At 36.6% G+C, this 20,415-nt stretch overlaps 1 protein-coding gene and 1 long non-coding RNA gene across 2 annotated transcripts; one reads left to right on the plus strand and one right to left on the minus strand.

Moving 5' to 3' along the window:
* The first annotated feature begins 3,268 nt into the window (after positions 1-3,268).
* Positions 3,269-6,979, plus strand: LOC123870605. The gene is made up of 5 exons (XM_045913972.1): positions 3,269-3,433; positions 3,675-3,818; positions 4,203-4,277; positions 4,817-4,970; positions 6,468-6,979. Exons 1-5 carry the CDS (start codon positions 3,392-3,394, stop codon positions 6,638-6,640), a joined length of 588 nt encoding a protein of 195 aa, XP_045769928.1. The 5' UTR covers positions 3,269-3,391; the 3' UTR covers positions 6,641-6,979.
* Positions 4,765-8,206, minus strand: LOC123870607. Its single transcript, XR_006797112.1, has 3 exons — positions 8,195-8,206; positions 5,649-6,009; positions 4,765-4,778 (listed from the first exon to the last, which is right to left on the minus strand). It is a non-coding gene; the product is annotated as an uncharacterized LOC123870607 (long non-coding RNA).
* Between the last annotated feature and the right edge of the window lie 12,209 nt (positions 8,207-20,415).

Consider the following 20,415-nt stretch of genomic DNA (forward strand, 5'->3'; position numbering starts at 1 on the left):
TGATTATTACTTTTACAAATTCTGATTTGGAAATGAAATCACGTTATAATATTAATTTGGAATTCATCAAAATAATTTCGTTAGTATAGAAGGTAACTGAACAGTCGATTCTCATGCAAATCGTTCGTGAAAACAATTTGGTTAATCCAATCCGGGATTTAACCTGAACGGAATTTGTAATAACTACCTGTAGATGGCTGTCTTCCAGTCAAGCTTACAATGAGTTAAATTAACTCTGGGATTAGTTATTAAACACAAATTTTTTACCGTCATAAAAGTGTTTATGACGGTAGGTTTTGCTATCAGTTTTGCCATAACTTCTGTTGTCATCATCATCAATAACAACCGTCACCGTCTCACTACTGAGTACGAGTCTCTGAGTCTGAGTTCTCAGAATGAGAAAGGTTTGGACATTATCCACCACGCTGGCCAACTGCGGATTAGCAGACTTCACACACCTTTGAGAACGCTCAGACTTGGTTTATATCCCTAATAGCAGTTGTTTTGAAATACAGATTTGGTCCTATTCAAAAATTAAATCATTTCCTACAATAATGCAATTCTTTAATATAATATTCATTGAAATACGAGTGCATTAATTAGATATTCTACTTGAACCCGATACCACGAATCAGCACTACTTTTGGAATAAATGTTTTCAGAACCCATTTACTTAAAGAAGCAATGTTTGATTGGCTTCTTTACAGGGACCATTTTTAGGGCTCCGTATCTCTAGAAAAAAAAAGGAACCCTTATGGGATCACTTCGTTGTTCGCCTGTCTGTCTGTTGTCCAACAAACAGACAGACAGACCCGTCAAGGAATCAAAACATATACTATACTTCATGTTGACCTAGAACCATGAAATTTGTCTAGTAGCAATGTCTTATAACATAAGTAAACGGGAAAAATCCAGAAACTGTGAACTAATTGTATTTACATCACAAAAAATATTCTTGTACTTACGATGGTACGGACTACGGAACCCTTCTTGTGCACACCGAGTCGCACTTGACTGATTTTTTGAATAAATGTTTTCAGAACCCATTTACTTATGTCTAACACTACGTCAAAGAGGCTAGCTGTATGCAAATCAAACATTGCTTCTTTACAGAGACCATTTTTCTCTAGGGCCGTCGGGGATCTCACTTTGTACGTTAGGCGTAGTACATTCATTAAAGAAATCGGGGCAAGATTTTTTATAGCCTATGGTTTTTTTTATTATTGCCAGATTTCTTGTTGTCGATGTAACAGCGGTGGGATGGAACTTCGTGAGGTTTTTGATCGGTAGGAGTCCGACATAACCACTGTGTCCTCCCATGGCCGGTGGGGTACATGATTGATTTTCCTCACGGTAAAAAGGGGGGAAAAATAGAGTTTAGAAAATGTAAAGTTTGAAATGTAATGACGGCAGGTAATATAAATTTGGCAGTTAGGAAGGTATTATAGCACCCTAAAGAAAAAATCCAAAAACCGTGAAATAGTGGTTACATCTAAAAAAATAATTAAAATGTGTTCATGAACAAATCACTAGTATTTTCAATCTTCAAAGTAAGATAACTCTACTAAGTGGGGTGTCATACGAAACGGCTTTACCTGTGCATTCTAAAACAAGATTTTAATTTACTTTTATGCATAATAGTTTTTGATTTATCGTGCAAAATGTCGAAAAACATACCCGAGTAAAGTAAACCTTCAGTGCGCGAGTCTGACTCGCACTTGGCCGGTTTTTGTACAAATTGTCGATTGACTTCATTCCCTAAAAGGGTAAAATGGGGGTTTTGTAATCGACGCGGATGAAGTCACGGGCATAAGTTAGTTTTTGGATAAAATAATCCCTTTACTACCGTATGATGAGTTCGAAATGATTCACCTAATCTGTATTTTTTTCCAACCCCAATCGAATAATAAATTATTGTGATTAGTAAGCCGGATGTAACTACTGTCTATATCTATACTAATATTATAAAGAGGAAACCTTTGTATTTTTGTATTTTTGTATGTTTGTATTGAATAGGCTCAAAAACTACTGGACCGATTTCAAAATTTCTTTTACCATTACTTAGAGGGATTCTTCCGAATCCGTATAGGCTATATTTTATCCCGGAAAATAGATAGGATTTTTCGTGGTAGTGAAAATTGTGGAGTAAGGCGTCGAAAAAACTGCCGTACGTTAACGATTCTCGCGAACGCTGCCTAAATGGTTAGAGATGTATGGTTGACTTCTATAGAAAAGTTGTAGAACTCAATAATGCCTACAAAAAAGTCCGCGATAGTATAAACCAAATATTTATATTTTAGCCATTATAACCACTTTTCCATAGAACACCCGTGCGATGCCGGGGCGAGTCGCTAGTAATTCAGTAAAGTGATTAATTTCTGTCTGTGTAATTAATTTAATGGTCTAATCTCATAATATTTCCTGTAGCACTTTAAATAATTCAAACTTTGACTGAAAATCTTTTGTTCTGGACGTATTTTTAGTGTAATAATGTTATATAACAGCGATTTTGTTATTCAATCTCCCAAACCTAAGCCATCGCATGTTAACAGAAATGCTTTCAGTGTTATCTTACAAAACAATAATAATAAACAGGAAAAAAAGATTTATTCAGTAGCACACGCTTACAAACCGCTTTTATACGTTTCGTCAGTCATTGCCATGAATACGTTTATATTTTCTAAAAATGGAATAAATAAAAACAATATACTGAATAAATTGCATTGTTTCGTTGTGGTAGCAATTTATACGGTTTGGGTCACTATAATACGATCCATGACTTGGTACCGAATGGACCCTGACTTGCCTTTAGTCATTTTATCAAAAGCCTTCACCATATCAATAAGTTTTGAAATCATCTATGGTATTGGCATCATCTCTTTTGGGAACAGTTCAAGCTACATATCTTTGATTGAGATTATTGAGGATATCGATCAGCATTTTGGACGATCAAAGTACACATTTGTCAAGCGACGAACGCTTGCTACTATACTAAGCATCATTCCCGTAGTCCTTTTATGTATAGCTCTTGTCATTGAAAATACTCGTTTGGCAATCATTATGTTGAATATGTTAACATGCTTTTCTCTTATGTTCTTACATCTCCAAGCGGTAATCAGTATTTATTTTATGGTCCTTATGTATGGAGAAATTGCATTCCTAAATTTTATTTTATTGAGGAAAGCCGATATGATGTCTACATCGAAACAACAAATTTTTGAAAGCGGGTTCATTAAAAAATCTCTGATTAAAGTAAGTACCTATTGATCTAGTATTTTAATCAATTTCTGTTGCTCAAGAAGAGTGTCGATACAGTGACAAATCTTATGGCTTGTTCAAGAAATTGAGCTAACATAAGGCGCTCTCCTTTTAGAAATGAAAAGGACGCACTATGGTCGTGATTTCAGTCAGTGCTTTCAGTTCCATAAGGCCTGTAAGTGCGAGTGAAAGGTCCAAAAAAATGATTTGTTATATACTCAGTTCGCAAATTTGTAATGGATGAACTTTAACACTAGCTAGATTACTATGCCCGTACCTACGCTATCGAGATAAAATTAATAACCGCCTGTCCTGAAGAAGTAAAGAAGTTTTAAACGTTAGTTAGGTATACCTACTAATTATTTATATAATTTTAGCCTGAAATTATCTTTAAACTGGTCATTTTGTTATTTCAGATATCGCTTTGTACTCCTAGATCTACAATGGATGATAATATTAATACAATCCCCGTTAACAGCTATTGTTGGCTCGAACTCATGCAAATATATGACAAAATATCGGACTGCGTTTATATTTTCAACAAAATCTACGCTGCACAGGTTTTATAACATTCGTCTTTGTTTATTTTATTTTCAAATTCTATTAAGTAAGTATTATTAATGTACAAATTTTGTGGCAAAGGCATTAGAAAATAGAGATTATTATTAACATAGTAGTTTACTTGATGATCCTTGCGGGCGAACTTTTTCTAGGTATATGGGCCAATATTCATAATAGCTGAGTTTGAATTACAGAATGGCTAATTACATTATTAGGCCATTAATGATTTGAACCTATTTTAAAACTTATTAAATTGAAATTTTTTAATGTAAATTAAAAAAAAAATATATTTAATAGTTATTCTGTAGTCACTATATTATGTATAAGTTACCAAAAATTTAAATTACCTACTACTTAGTATATATTATACTTGATGGTTTCAGATATTACTCATGTTTAGCTCCTGGCTTTTATCAACGATGCTTGGGTTTTGTCGATCTTTATCTCCAATTTTTAAAGTATGTACCTACTTATTTATTATATCTTTATTTTAAGTATAATAATATACAGGGTGTAACAAGAGCGCTAGCAAAACATAGCGTTGTTATTATACTACCTTAACACAATCCAATGCTAATAACCATTTTCCTTATCTTGTAGTTTTAGTGATTTAGTATTTTTCAACCAGCATTGTATATCATGCAAAACTCGGGTCAATGCTTAACCTACGACGTGGCATTGACTTCGAGTGACCTCTTTACGGAATGTTCGTTGACCTCTAGTGGCAGTCAGATGTTTTATTTGCTAAAACTTAATATACTAATATTTAATATACTGTAAACTTTTCACACCTTCACTTTTACTTTTTTTTTTGTTGTTTTATCACAGTGAATCAACACCATTTGATTGCTTAAAAAACGCACACAACTCCGAAAAGTTAGAAGTGCATACCCGGAATCGACTCCCCGACCTCCCGAATTATAGAAGGCCGATGTCTTAACCAAGAAGCTATCACCACTCTTATATGTACCTTCTAATTGAAGTTTCTTCTTTCCAGCACGCTGAAGCCGTTAAAACTGATATGTATTATTACATTTTAATCAACCTACGACCATTCGTTATTATGAAAATGAGTGAATATTTCACGCAAGAATGGCAGAATGCCTTAGTTATTCTTCATCACATTTTACTGCATGATAATAATAATCTGAGTAAGTATCTTTTCTTGTACAGCGATACATAGATATGTAGAGCGATAGTGCGACGATATAACAATCTATCGCTGGCCATATACAGAGTGTCACCAGTGTGCCGAGTGGGAGATCCACAAAATTATTCGAATGACTTCACTACTGCGTTAACCGAGCTAACTTCAAACGCATCGAGAATCGCGAGTCAGCGAGTGTGAGATACCACCGAAGCTAACCAGCCCATACGCGTGTACTCACCGTGAATGGCGTTTATTATTTTTGAAATGTTGGCGTCGTGATATAAACCAACCAAATTTAGAATGAAATTTCTATGAAGTGATTGTATGGAAGCAGCTGTCTATCAAAATTTAACTGGTTATATTTACTGTCTATGTTTATGTTTTGAAATCATCGTCTTTGTAGGTAGGTATAGTATGTACGTCATCATTATGTATTGTATGAGTCAAGGGTGAGTCGGACTCGCACTCTAAGGGTTTCGTAGCATCGTACAAGATATTTTAATAATTTTACGTGGAAGACTATAAGTTAATAACAACAGCGCCATCTATATGTCATTTAGAAAACTGATTATGTTTATGAACACATATTCTTTTAGAGCCTAGAAAAGTAAATTAAAAGTAGTTTTGACTAAAATACCGCCCTGCCATAATTTTTAAATCGTAGTCCTTTAAATTAAACTTGAAAAATGCAAATAAATGTCTTTAAAATTATCTCCTCACTCAACTTTCACTGTAAAAATCTATGCGACAACTTAACTATCGCGTTAGCGTCGTGTTTACTCGATTTACTCCGCGAATTGTCAAAATTTGATACTCGCACTCGCATAGTTCTTGAATCCACCAATCACGTGCGCTCACGTTGTCACTTTCGCATGCGAGTCGGTAAACAATAGTCGGTCCCGAGGACGTAAAAAACTCGCACTCACAAATTATGTTTCCACTTCTTGTCACTAGATGGCGCTATTTCAATTCCATACAAAACGCAGTTAACTTTTACGCGATCGAATAGGTTAAAAAACTCCGACTAGGCACACAGAACGCTATCAAAAACTTAGACCACAATCGAATGCCTATATTCTTAATAAATAAACTGCCTTATTTTGTAGTTTTAGTGATTAAGTATTTTTAAACCCGCAATGTATAGCGTGCAAAATTCGAGTCAATGCCCCACCTGCGACGCGGCATTGACTCCGAGTGGCCTATTTACGCAATGTTGTTGACCTCTAGCGCCAGTCAGATGTTTTATTTGCAATATATTGTGAACATTTAAAAAATACAGGATTTTTTATTTATTGGTTCGCTTTTTTTGTGGTATTTTATTGGTTATCATCAGTATTATCTCCTGTCTTCGTTTTAACGCTAGCAGCGTTCTAATTACACTCTGTATAGCACCGAGTAGGGTATAACCACTGAATAGTAAAGTTCTGTTGTCTATGGGTATAACCATATCCAAACCATTTTTTCGTAAAGCGTATGATATCTACGAGTATTTTTCCAGATCGTGAATACTACGTCCAGATAGAAACTTTCATTAAACTGGTGGAAACTAAGAAGCTAGAGCTGTCTGCTGTGCTGAGCCCCGTCACGTTAGCTGTTGTGGCTGCGTTTGCCGCTCGAGTGATCTCCTACAGTGTCCTCTTGATCCAACTTTTTTATATTCGTCACTTATAAATTGTTGATCTATCTCTATCTATCTATTTATACAGGGTGTAAACAGAACGCTAGCAAAAACTTATGGTTAATATTATACTACCTAAACACAGTTCAATGCCAATAACCATTTGCCTTATCTTGTAGTTTTAATGATTTAGTACTTTTCGAACCCGCATGGTACAGCGTGCAAAGCTCGGGTAAATGCCCCACCTACGACGCGGCATAGACTTCGAGTGACCTATTTACGGAATGTTCGTTGACCTTTAGCGGCAGTCAGATGTTTTACTTGCAATGTATTATACTTTTAAAATACAGGAGTTTTTAAATATTCTTGTAGTATTTTTATGGTATTTTATCAGAAATCAAACTTCTTCGTCTTCGTTCAAAGTCTTCGTTCGTTCGTTTTTGCTAGCGTTGTGGTTACACTCTGTCTACATTGATTTTGGAAGCGCCATGCTCTGGACGATTTCTGTACATTAAATATATTTTGAAAACTTTAATCGGAGGAAAAATTACTATCGATATACACCCCGAAACAATACTTTTTTGGAATATTTATTTGTCTGTCTGTTTGTACGGTTAAAACTACTACTACTAAAATTTTTAATAATAAATGTAGACTAGACATCCAATAAGAAAGGATTTATGAAACCTCCACCGAAGGGATTAAAATAACATTGTTTTTCATAAGTATGCTCATTGCTCAAAAATAATACAAACTACTTATGATGGTGTGTCCCCATCCTTAGAAAGTTGTCGAAGGCGTGCCCCGACATAAGATGCAAGCGTTGATTGCGTCGAGCCCCGGCGCGTCTAAACCCCACTTAACATTCCACAAGCTCTCCGGAAAATGTACAGCGATCATCAAAATGTTCTACACTTTACGAGAGAGCTCTTTTATTGGTTCAAATTAGAATTTTCAAACTTTATCACTCGACCCTCTGGCTCTAGAATTTTTTTTAATTTTTAAAGCTTTTATATTGACATTTCAATTTTTCAAGGATTTTTCAAAGTATTTTAATCAGAATACTGAATTCAATACCATTACATCAGACAAATATTCTTAATGTTGCCAATATGATTCAATTCAATACAGCATCCCTACTTATTCGAAAATGATACCAAACTCCATCTCAATAACCCATTGCAACTTTGTTCCAATAATAATTATAAAGAACTTTTCACAAACTATTAGTTTCCAATATTACCCACTCAACAAGCAATATTACTCTAAAGCAACCGAGATGAAAGTAATTACCAGTAATAATTACTCCGTCGCGGGCACACCTGTACACGAGGACACGACAAACAATACTTGAGTTACAACCGCAGAAATTGTGGTAAGGTAATAGAAATACTACGTATAATATATAATCCATTATCCGTCCTAGTATTATAATGCGATAGTATGTCTGTCTGTCGGTTATTCATCCTCCTAACCGGTTTTAACAAAAATCGCATCCCGGAGACGGAGACTCATTTTTCACTATGGGGTATAAATTATATTATAGTCCGGTCCAAATAGACATTCGAGGTTACAATAATAATTCGCACTGAGCTAAAAATTGGCACGAATGTTGAGAACGTCAATATAAATGAATTAATTGTGAATAGTCTCCATCGATCCCACATATTTTGCAAAAAAATATTCAAGGTCAAAGTTTACAAAAATGGGTGTTTTCATATTCCAGCTAAACGGTAAGTTTTATATAAAAGAGGTTAAATAAAAATTGTAGATCAAAAAATTATTTACAAAAAATGTTTTTTACTTTTATTTCTGAGAGTCACTATTCCTGAGATATAATAATTGCTATTCTAAAAGTTTTGAGTTTTCTAAATTAGCTTAATTCTTATACCAGAAAATCGAAAGAATTTTCAGGGTATTTTTGAAAACCTCATCAATTTCTATACAAATTTAGATTTCTGTGATTCCGCCGACGAACAGGGGAGCGAGAGCACAGAGTTCTCGACAAAGGTTTCATAGTTAGATGCATAGTTTCGCATTAACGATATTATCTAAGTTTAGGCTAACTTTGTTAGATGGTTAGCCTAGTTCTGAATAGGCACTAGGCTTTGATTGTTTAGATAATAATATTATTATAATTTTTTTGGGGTTTCTTGCCTCAAAAGGAAATACAGATTCCATTTTCATAAATTCATCTCCCGTTGGCATGCTTCAAGTACGGAAACCTAAAAATGATACAAACAAAAGGTCCCGGTTTACATACCCAACTGGATTTTAGGAGAAGCTCTTTTATGACCTTATATTTGAAAACTTTTAATTTTGACTATAGAATATTCATCTAAATGTTTATTTAAACTTCATAAATTTAATTAAAGTTCAGCTCACCGTGGTTTGAGAATGAATTATTTCTTTATGTTAATATCTTCTGGGGATTCTATATAACTTCGTTGAATATTACGCTGCTGACGTTGATACACGTTAACTGAAGATGCATTTCTCAATGAAAAATTCTTATCTCTGGTAAAAAGTAATTACTTAATTACGAAACATTGGTAACTCAGTCCAAAATAAAATAGCTTAATCTTTTTTATCAAAACCATTAAAAGTGCTATTTAACCCCCGACCCAAAAAGAGAGGTGTTATAAGTTTGACGTGTGTATCTGTGTATCTGTCTGTAGCATCGTAGCTCCTAAACTAATTAACCGATTTTAATTTAACTTTTATATTGAAAGGTGGTTTGATCGAGAGTGTTCTTAGCTAATGAATAATAATCCAAGAAATTCGGTTCAACCGTTTGAAAGTTATCACCTCTTTTCTAGTTATTACTGTAACCTTCACTTGTCGGGGGTGTTATAAAATTTTAATTTACACTTGTTACATAATATTTTCTAGGAAGTGAGCGTATCCTTGTTTGTTTTTATTTCAATGGCATGAAATGAAAGTTTCGATTTAATTTAATGAGCACGCTTAAAAACATTAAAGTTAACACATAACCGCAAAGTTTGTTAATGGCCTGTTTATTCTTTCATTAAAAACGATCATTATCACGAGTTTTACGGAACAAGCACGCTCCAGGTAGCATTGTGGTCTGCTTGCATAAACTGGATACTGTTTTCATATTATTCACAGTGGTGTTTTGTTTCAACTATTTGAAACATAATATAATATATACATTTAACATTTTTTTTTTCTCTCTCGTCTGGCTTAGCAAAGATTAGCCAATGTCAAGTTTGTAGTTAATTGTAACAAGTTAGTTAAACTATACAAGTATGGACGCCGTCTGTGCCAGCGCTCGCCGACACACGCACGGCACCCCCTTAGAATGCTTTCCAGTCAGTTTTAACAAAAAAAAAACACTCCCAAAAGGCAGAGCACGTCCGCCAGCTAACACCAACACAGTCACATTTAACATTATACATTAACATAGATATAGCATTTCATTTGTAACATATGAAAAATCAGGTGAAAAGCCTTTTCATTATAATATTATTGTAACACTTGCTATATTACGTAAAAAGTAGCCTATGAAAATTGACCAAGCAAAATCTCAGTCTGTCAATACTTAACCATGCATTATTTTTTAAATTTTGCGTAGACATGGTCGTCGACCTGAGTTAAGACGCTAAAGAGCGTGCAATCGAGAACATTCTACGATACTTGTGTACTATGATATCTTGTGTATAGTCGGCTAGACTCCGTTGAGATTAGCCACCAGGGCCGGGGTTTGATAGAACATTCTATTCCATTAATTGTTTCGTTTTATACTCTACCTACGGAAATAAGTTAGTAGGTAGAGCACTCTCTCTGTTTCGTAATCCCCTACAAATGACAGAGACAAAAATCTCAGTGGGTGTTAACCATTTTGAGGTACCAACGAATCACAAAGATGTTTTCAAAAAACATTCGAAATTCAATTCAAAAATGTTTTCAAAAACATTCGAAATTCAATTCGAAAACGTTTCGTTTGTGATTTGTTGGTGACTCAAAATGGTAAACGCTCATTGAGATTTTTGTCTCTGTCCTTTGTATGGGATTACGTAACGTGGGACCTATACTAACTTCTTTCCTTGGATAGAGTATAGTCATGGTACAACGTGAACGTTAGTATGAATGCATCCTAAACCTAAGGAGATAAACAAGAGGAATAGTTCCCCGCTTTGCCACATTAATCACTTGTTTGCAACACTTTTTGCAACTATTACTAACTGTCTCGTACAAGACAGACTTACTTAAGTGATAAATACACGTAGACCTGTTACAAAAAATATAAGGATAGAAAAGCCTGTCTATGGTTGAAAAAACTTATTGTCTGGTGGGAGATTACGGCCGAGGCTAGTCTCCACCCTACCAGCAAATAAATGTTATACCTAAACCATCGATTTTGATAAAGAAATGACTCATTTGTAGGTTGAATATAACGGGCCGCCATTTTATGAAGCTCACTTGAAGGTGTCAAAAGGTGCGTAAATCCCACGCTAAAATCTATGTGGTCTGTGTCAGTAGTCATTACCACTGCTCATGACAATTAGGGAACTTCTAACAAAACGTACAGGCTTCGACGTCAATGGCAGGCGTCAAAATATGTACTACGCTAGGCAGCCCTAAAGTAGCCGTATTTTTCTTTGATTTTATGTCACCATAGTCCATAGGGCATAGACATATTATTATCATTAGCGCACCATGGTAACACATTTAAATTAAGTACTTAGGAATGGGAGAAGTCAACCCACTGAAATACAGTGTTTACTAGTACAGGGGTCGTCATGCCTATTCGTACGTTCTTACCGACTTTTTAACAATGTAGGTATACCTCTAAACTGTTTATAACGCGCATCAACTAACAAATAATACCTACATTAGCAAAATATTATAAAATAATATTTAGAATAACTTTTTGTGCTATAAAATAGTTTAAGAACTTAGATTGAATAAATGAATCGTGAATTCAGGATCAAACCGAATGCTCCCTCACTCTAATCAACTCAGTATTTAATTTACGCATATCGTAGGTATGTGTCACATACACAAACGTACACAGTCTTCACTTTTTAAAACGATTGAATGAGCTTTGAGTATCTGAATTGAATTTTGGAGTGTTATGATAATTTTGGTTGAACCTAGATCAAAATTTAATCAAAAACAAAACCAAGATGGGTTTTGTTGGGTCAGTCGTTTTGCTACGTCAACCTCTATTAAATGTAGGGCATACATCGTATGTTATACCCTGTACGTGCTATATACGAGCTAATTGCTCAAGGGACGGTTGAGTCGGTAATTTGATCCGGCCGCTCGTTCCACAGCTCCAACAGCCGGGAATTAATGGCAGATGGGACAATACTGTATCTAGGGACACAATGGATACATCTTCTACCTAATAGTATTAAATGTAGGACATACTGGTATATTATACCTGTACGTGCTATATACGAGCTAATTGCTAAGGGAGACGGTTTGAGTCGGTAACTTGATCCGGCCGCTCGTTCCACAGCGCCAACAGCCGGGAATTAACGGCAGATGGGACAATACTGTATTTAGGGACACAACGGATACATTTTATAACTAATACATGCGTACGATGAATCATTTTTAGGATTCCGTAGTAAAAAAAGGAATCCTTCTAGTTTCGTCACAATTTACGATAATTATGAAACTTGTAACAAAACGATGAGTCGAGTCGATATACCTCGACTCATCGTTTTGTTACAAGTTTGCGTCGTTTTGTTAGAACCTAGCGTCCATTTGACGCCTAGGTAGGCTATGAACCGACTAGGTCTAGGTAGGTCCGCACACCCGACCATCACCCGCTCTATCCTACACCGGGTTGTGTGGGGCGTTCCCAACCCGATTGCCATCTCGACCTGTCGCATACCTACTATAGGTATAGTTCTCTAATCTATACCTCCCTCATACTCCAATTGCCATCTCAATCAATCAATCAATCAATCAAGTATCTGAAATCTTAAGTATATGAAAAGCGGGAGTCGCTTGCAAAAAAAAATATTGTGTAGCCCCTCGAGTAGCCCATCAATCAATATTATCGATAGTTTTCCTATAATAATATAATCTTCATAAAATATAAATATACTTACTTTATATTCTTACTTCTATCTTTATTATTTTCCAATATTAGTCATGACGCTGGCTCAGGTGCACAAAACTGAACTAAAAGTGATTATTTTCCGATTACATGCACCAACAGTTCGCCCGACGAACACTCGACGAACGACGAACTAAGTTTCAATTACGACGAAAATTCAACTCGCTGGACGGTAGAGTTTGTTTAAAATGTACTTACCTATGTAAAATCTAAATTATACCCAAACAAAGTTAAGTTTAAAAGGCAATCAAGTGCGAATTGGACTTGAGCACGACGGGTTCCGTCGTACATACAGCGGTGTTTCTTATAAAAAACCGGCCAAGTGCGAGTCAGACTTGCGCACCGAGGGTTCCGTACTCCGGTATTTTTTTTTTCAACAATTTGCGAGATAAATCAAAAACTATTATTCATAAAAATAAATAAAAACCTGTTTTAGAATGTACAGACCTAAATCCTTTCATGTGATACCTCACTTGGTATACCGAGTTATCTTGCTTTGAAAATTGAAACACATTTTATAATTCTGGGTCAACGGGTAGTACCCTATAGGTTTTCTTGACAGACACGACAGACGGATAGACGGACAGCTAGATAGACGGACAGATAGACAGACAGGCAGATAGTCAGACCGACAATAAAGTGATCCTATTTAAGGGTTCCGTTTTCCTTTTGAGGTACGAAACCTTAAAAATGACAATACTGTACAATGATATTAGTATCAGATAGTACTTCAAATGCCGTCTATATACCATACGTTAGTGGTACTGTATCTATCGTACAAAGCCAGGGGATGTCAACTAGTATAAATATAAGTAGTAAAGACAAGAGCACTTAGAGCTACTAATCGGTTATCTCCGTACAATGCTAGTGATTGCGGATGGGAGGGTGCAATTAGTGCTTCTCAGGGAGGAACCTATTTCCTCCCCTCCATGTAACCACTTCCGAAGGCTTCGCGGATTCAGTTTTCATCCGGATAGAAGCGAAGCATTGTACGGAAAATGCTAGTAGGTATTCGTAGACACCTTTTATTTTTTACTAGCTGACACCTGCGACTTCGTCCGCGTGGATTTCGATTTTTCAAAATTCCGTAGGAACATTTTAATTTTCCGGGAAAAAATGTAGCCTATGTGTTAATCCAGGGTATAATCTATTTCCATTCCGAATTCCAGCCAAATCCGTTAAGTAGGTTTTGCGCGAAAGAGTAACAAATAGGTATACACACATACATACACACAATCTTTCGCCTTTATGATATTAGTGTGAAGTGTGACTAGGTAGCTGAAGCCTCGTCCGTTTGAATTCAGATTTTTATAATATTTCGTGGGAACTCTCGTGGGATTTTACAGATGTAATTTTTTTATAACAGCATCCAATGAAATGCAAATTAACATTTCCGATATGATGATATCCAACTACGGCCGAAGCCCCCTACATTGGTCTTCTACCAGGAAACCTGAAATCCACCCGCCCAGAAATTGAATCCGATGGCTAAGTACCTACCTCCTAAATTATAAAACAACGCTCACCGCTAAGCCCAACTAAGTTATAACTTCATCCTATAAACTTTAATAACTTCTCATAACATCATATTATAAGAACTTAAATAAGAAATATTTCTTTACCGCAGAAAAGTTTCACATGAAAAACTCTAATATTAAGTTAATTTAGTGAATTTAAATGCATAGTTTTCGTTTACATTCCGTGAACATTTTTTTATCAGTCAAGGAAAAAGACGGAAAACCAGAGCCACAGTTTCCTACAGCTTGTTAAAGTTTTCAACTAAAACCCAGCTTTGAGTACCAGGAACTAAAACTACGAGCGGGAACGAAAATAAAACTGAAACTTCAGCAACTATTGAGCATCGAGAAAAGTATTCAGTGTACATTTTCAATATCATTTTCAACTTTCAACGCGTTGAGGTTTTTGATCTATATGGAATCCAATTTATTTAGAGCGACTTTCCTTCTATAGATCCGTGGTACAGAATCATCTCTCAGTATTTATTTAATTATCTCACATGTGGTAGAGTCAAACCAAAGGCTGATTTCTGGCTAAGAAAGTAAAGGGTTAACAACCTTTTTTTTTACGCATCCTCGACTCAAGACTCTATACAAGACCTAGTAATTTACTTTTCAGGTCAAAATTATACATGATACTCAGTTAGGTTTTACTTAAATTTAATTATCTCTGTATTTTACTCAGTGTTTTAAATAGCATCAAAAAACATTAAATGAAACAAGCGCTCGTTAAAAAAATTACCGTCATTGTACTGCTTTAATTATAATTGTAGTTTTCGTCTGTGTTTTCAATTTACTGTCCATTTTCATTTATTGAGATTTATTGACTCTTATCGATTTTGCAATGTTGTTTCGATAAAATATAAATAACTGGGTAAAATGTAGGTACCTACTTATTGAGTAAATATAAATGACTGGGTAATATTAAGAATAAAATATAAATGACTGGGTAGAATGTACTAATTGAGTATAGTAATTTTAAGGTATATCATGACGGAGAAAATATGGTAACATGGAACCATAAATTATCTCCAGGTATTTTCACCCTTGCCTACTATCCTTATTTCTTTTGTGAATGTTGGCTATTTCTTTATTTATTAAAAAAAATCTTTACACTCATACAGAAAAACGAAATCTCAGCGCGGGATGGTGCCAGAACTAAGAATGTTTGATTTTAATTAATTTCACTCTCACCACCGGGCTCGTGCCTGGTGCACATCAACTACCCGTTGTGTCAAATCTTCTTTCCACGATGTTCCTACTACATTTCAACATAGGATTATTGAAGGGGTGGATCAACTTCCTAAAAAGTCAGCAACACATGGGTGCCAAAAGAAAAAAAACACCTGAGCTCCCACTCGAATAGAGAAAGGTCTCCTTCCATCACTCAACTATTTCCTGACTCTTCCAGAAGAAATCCATTCCTCGAATTAGGTTAGCTACATTAGCTACATTAGCCAAATTAGCCGTCACAGCACAGTCTGTCTCCAGAGCGCGCTAATGGCGTCATTCTGACGGAGTGACAAAGCGCTTTGCAGCAAAACGTTCCTTTGATACTAGATATATTACACCTTTATGTTTTCGAGCTCTTGGAAATCTCTATTGTTTACCATTGTACAATAAAAACCGAAAATGAAAGGTTTCATTACATCGTTTATATATCTTGATATATAACACTTATTTGCATGGCGGCCATTAGGTATAGCGGCGATAGAAATATACACTTTGTGAAAATTTCAGGTCTCTATCTATTATGGTGCATGAAACCCGCTGACAGACAGACGAATGGACGAACAGATGGACGGACAGACAGACCGACAGTGGACGCTTAGTGGGGCCCCGTTGGCACCCTTCAGATACAGAGCCTTAAAAAGGATATATCTATACAAATTCTAGTTACTGACTACTGACTCTTGTAGAAGAAATCCATTCCTCGAATTAGGTTAGCTGCATTAGCCCAATTAGCCGTCACAGCTCAGTCTGTCTCCAGAGCGCTAATGGCGTCATTCTGACGGAGTGACAAAGCGCTTTGCAGCAAAAGGCTCCTTTGATACTAGATATATTACAGCTTTAGGTTTTCGAGCTCTTTGCATAGATGTTTCAGTAATGCATGCTCATTAGAGACTTTTTGTACACGCTTAGAAATCTGTGCTATTATACATATTAAAAAACCGGTCAAGTTCGAATCTGGCCTCGCTGGTATAGTGTTCCGTACATAATAATTAATCCTTACTAAGGTTCTTAATATTCTGTTATGTTTGTCCACACACGGGCAGTACAAGGAACGAGGCTAATTGCCACGTGAACGGGTTGGAACTGGTAATTTAATCCGGGCCGGCCGTAACCTCCGGGAATTAATCGCGGACTGGACGCGCTCGAAATGAGGGAAACCATAAAGACCTTCAACGTGGCTAGACAGACCCGCAGTTTAGAAATATTTTCTCATAACAAATGAAAAGCGTCGTCACTTTTTAGGTTTCCGCCTGTCAGTGGGCTTTATCTCCTGAACTATTTTATAATAGTTTCTCTTGTAGCAGCCTTGCAGCGTATGTACAATGGTACGAAACCCTTTGCGTGCGAGTCCGACTTGCACTTGGCCCGTTTTTTACTCTTTTTTTTTCTTTAGGAATATTAGCTATATCAATCTTGACTTACATATATTATTCCCCTTTTCGCTCGAACTAAGCGTAAAGCTTGTGATATGAGTTTAGGTACGACAGTAGTGGGGTTAGCTATTTGTTCTGGTTTAAGTTTTGTTTTGCTTGTTTGCGTGTTTGTTGCGCTGTAGTTTTAAACTTGGACTGAATTAAAAAAAAAAAAACATTCAGTCCGCTCCTTAACCGTTGAACTATTGAGTTTTGAATTGGAATATCCAAACCCAACCGAGACGAAGGGTTTTTCCCTAAACCATTAAAATTAAAACTAGCTTTTGGGCACGCGATGTTAACTTTATCGTACAATAAATTATTGCGATAAGTATCTGTCTGGACTTAAATAGGTCGTCTGCAGCAAATACTAAGCCCTGTCTAGTTCCTTCTACCCCACTGGAGGGATATTAGTCAAGTAGTTTTTGCGCTAGGTCCTAATTAGGTCACATTAGTACGGAGATTTGGGGAACGTTTTAACACAAACGACTGAAATCTGGAGTTGAGTGCTCTATCTATACCTACTTAATATTATAAAGAGGTGGGTAAAGTTTGTAAAGCTTGGAAAACTGTGATAGAAAGTAGTTAGAAGGTCCGGCCCTTAATCGGAAGTCGGGGGTTCGATCCCGGGCAAGCACCTCTAACTATTCAGCTATGTGCGTAAGCAATTAAATATCGCTGGCTTTATTGGTGAAGGAAAACCTGCATGTCTGAGAGTTCTCCATGTTCTCAAAGGTGTGTGAAGTCTGCCAACCCGTATTGGGCCAGCGTTGCAGACTATGGCCTAAACCCTTCTCACTCTGAGAAGAGACCCGTACTCAGTAGTGGGCCGGCAATGGGTTGATCATGACGATGATATTTTTATTTATTTATTCACATACAAGTTAGCTTTTGACTGCAATCTCACCAGGTGGTAAGTGATGAATCAGTCTAAGATGGAAGCGGGCTAATAAGATTACAGAGCTTACCACTGCGCCAGCCACCAGGGTGCTCGTCAAAACCCGTGTTCAGTAGTGGGCTGGCAACGGATTGATGATGATTATAGTGATGATAACTGCATCCTTTTGGATTAGAATCCACTTTCGAATATTTGAGCTATTGAGACATGTCTAAGCTGCCTGAGGAGATTATCCATTGAAAAGCTGTAGCTACTTACATGACGTCACCCTCGTGCGCTTATCCTACTTTACACGTATTGCACTTATCCTTCCAATGGGACGTAATGCTTTCTGAGTGTCCATGTATTTGACACTTTACGGCTGTTGGTATTACTTTTAAAAATGTACATGGAGTATTAAACAAGTGTAAATTAAAAATTTATAACACCCCCGACAAGTGAAGGTTATAGTAACTAGAAAAGAGCTGATAACTTTCAAACGGCTGAACCGATTTTCTTGGATTATAGCTAAGAACACTCGATCAAGCCACCCTTCAAACAAAAAAAATTAAATTGAAATCGGTTTATTGGTTTAGGAGCTACGATGCCACAGACAGATATACAGATACAGAGATACACACGTCAAACTTATAACACCCCTCTTTTTGGGTCGGGGGTTAAAAAATGAATTTGAAATGTAATGGACGTAATAAAAAATGTACATATATTATTATGAATATGACTCGGAACCATCGATGTATATGGATGGGCCCTTCGAAGATAAAAAATGCGCTCAAAAAGTCAAGAGAAATTGCAAAAGTGTCTTGACTTTGTCAATGACGATGACGTAAGATTCAAGCGTATTTTTGTGGACGGAATTGTATGGGAAAGGCTAATTCATATACATCGATGCTCGGAACTAAATTATTAACAGGGGTGTCCCCGTCACTTACTCCATACAATCGTAGTTTGTTTCTCTCATTTGAATAAAGCCTATGAAATTTTGCAGACATAGGTATTCTTAAAACTAATATCTGTGCCTTTGGTTTTCTAGATTTTTGTAAAAATATACGTAACTATGTGAATATTTCAAAGTTTTGATCCCAGGATCTCTTACTAATAAGACCACAGCGCTTACCACTACGCTACGCCAGGAAGGCCGTCAAAATGATGAAAATATTCGACGTAAGTACAATATTACGCCATGTATAGAATTGACTGAAATCTCGATTCAGATTTCAGGCCTTGGAAAGATCATTATTGATGTCGAACTCTGAAATAGTCATCCATTTGTCTGAAATACGTCAATTACTGAATATCATTGGATTGTAGGTGACAGACAAATTGACAGACAACGAACGATTCAAAGTCCACTTTGCTAGATGTCGAGCAATTTCACACAACTAATTGCGAGGTAGTGTCCCTTTGATTGGTACGGGATTGGCAAGGCTTATTCGTATGACCTGAGCCTATTAAGCCTTGGGGTGGACACTGGCTGTATTGGTCTGTTACCTTTGAATTCAAACGGATCTACGAAACGGGAGGTGCCTTTGACGCAGTCAGGCTGATTTTAGATTCCAGAATTGTGCTTGAAGAAAAACCGGGCAGTTGCGAGTCAGACTCGCGCACCGAGGGGTACTCGGGTGTTATTTCCGACATTTTGCACCATAAATAAAAGATTGTTATGCATAAAATAGTTATCTTAATTTGAAAATTGAAAATACTTTTATTTGCACACATTTTAATATTTTTTTATGTGATGTAACCACAAATTCACAGTTTTCGGATTTTCCCCTTGTGCTATAAGATCTACCTACCTGCCAAATTTCATGATTCTAGGTCAACGGAACTTCGCGGAAGCACTTCCGCAAAGTAACGCATAGAGGAAGGCTTTGTGATGCTTTGACCGCGGCTAGTTACTAACCTATAAGGAAAACCGTGCCACCAAGACGATGAGTGCCACCGGTACCGATGCACTCACCTCTGCACCACTGCTCACCTTTCAGGAACTCATAACTACTACCGAGAATTCAATATAAATGCGCCAACTCGTTATGAAAGGAATTTAATATAGCCGGGCGTGATGTGTCCCAATTAAGCGAGCCAGTCCTCCGCGCCCACTCCGCGCCGCGCCGCGCCCAATCGATCCCGCTTCCATTGAATATTTGAAAAAATATTTGAAAGTATGTATTTTCGGACGAAAATCTGTCTTCGGGCGATCGCTCGTTCCCATTAGTTCAACTGATTAGTTCAACCGTTGAACTAATGAGACAATTTCCACTAGTTCATATCCGGTTCATATGAAATTCAATTCTAATAAACAAGTTTCAAACGTAAATGGGGTCACCCACGGCGACTTTTTTTTTCAGACAGACTTATCTGTCCGACAAAAAATGTCGCCGTGGGTGATGTTTCGCTACCTACTACTTATACAGAGTAGGTAGCGAAACATCACAATATAGCATCGATTCAGCATCGCTGCTGCATTTATGCAAACGCGCGTCTTTATTGATTTCAGCAACAAAGCAACATGGACTCGACCGAGTCCATCTTGTAGGTACGCTTTCAAAGGTAGTCACTACACCGCAGGAATTTATCCATACTATATCGCGTCCGCAAATAACAATGCAAAATCATTGTTAAGTGAGCGCAGGTATACCTATACGACCAGCGGCAGTATCGAGACTGTATC

The sequence above is a fragment of the Maniola jurtina genome, chromosome 12, assembly GCF_905333055.1.
Source record: "Maniola jurtina chromosome 12, ilManJurt1.1, whole genome shotgun sequence".
Lineage (NCBI taxonomy): Eukaryota > Metazoa > Arthropoda > Insecta > Lepidoptera > Nymphalidae > Maniola > Maniola jurtina.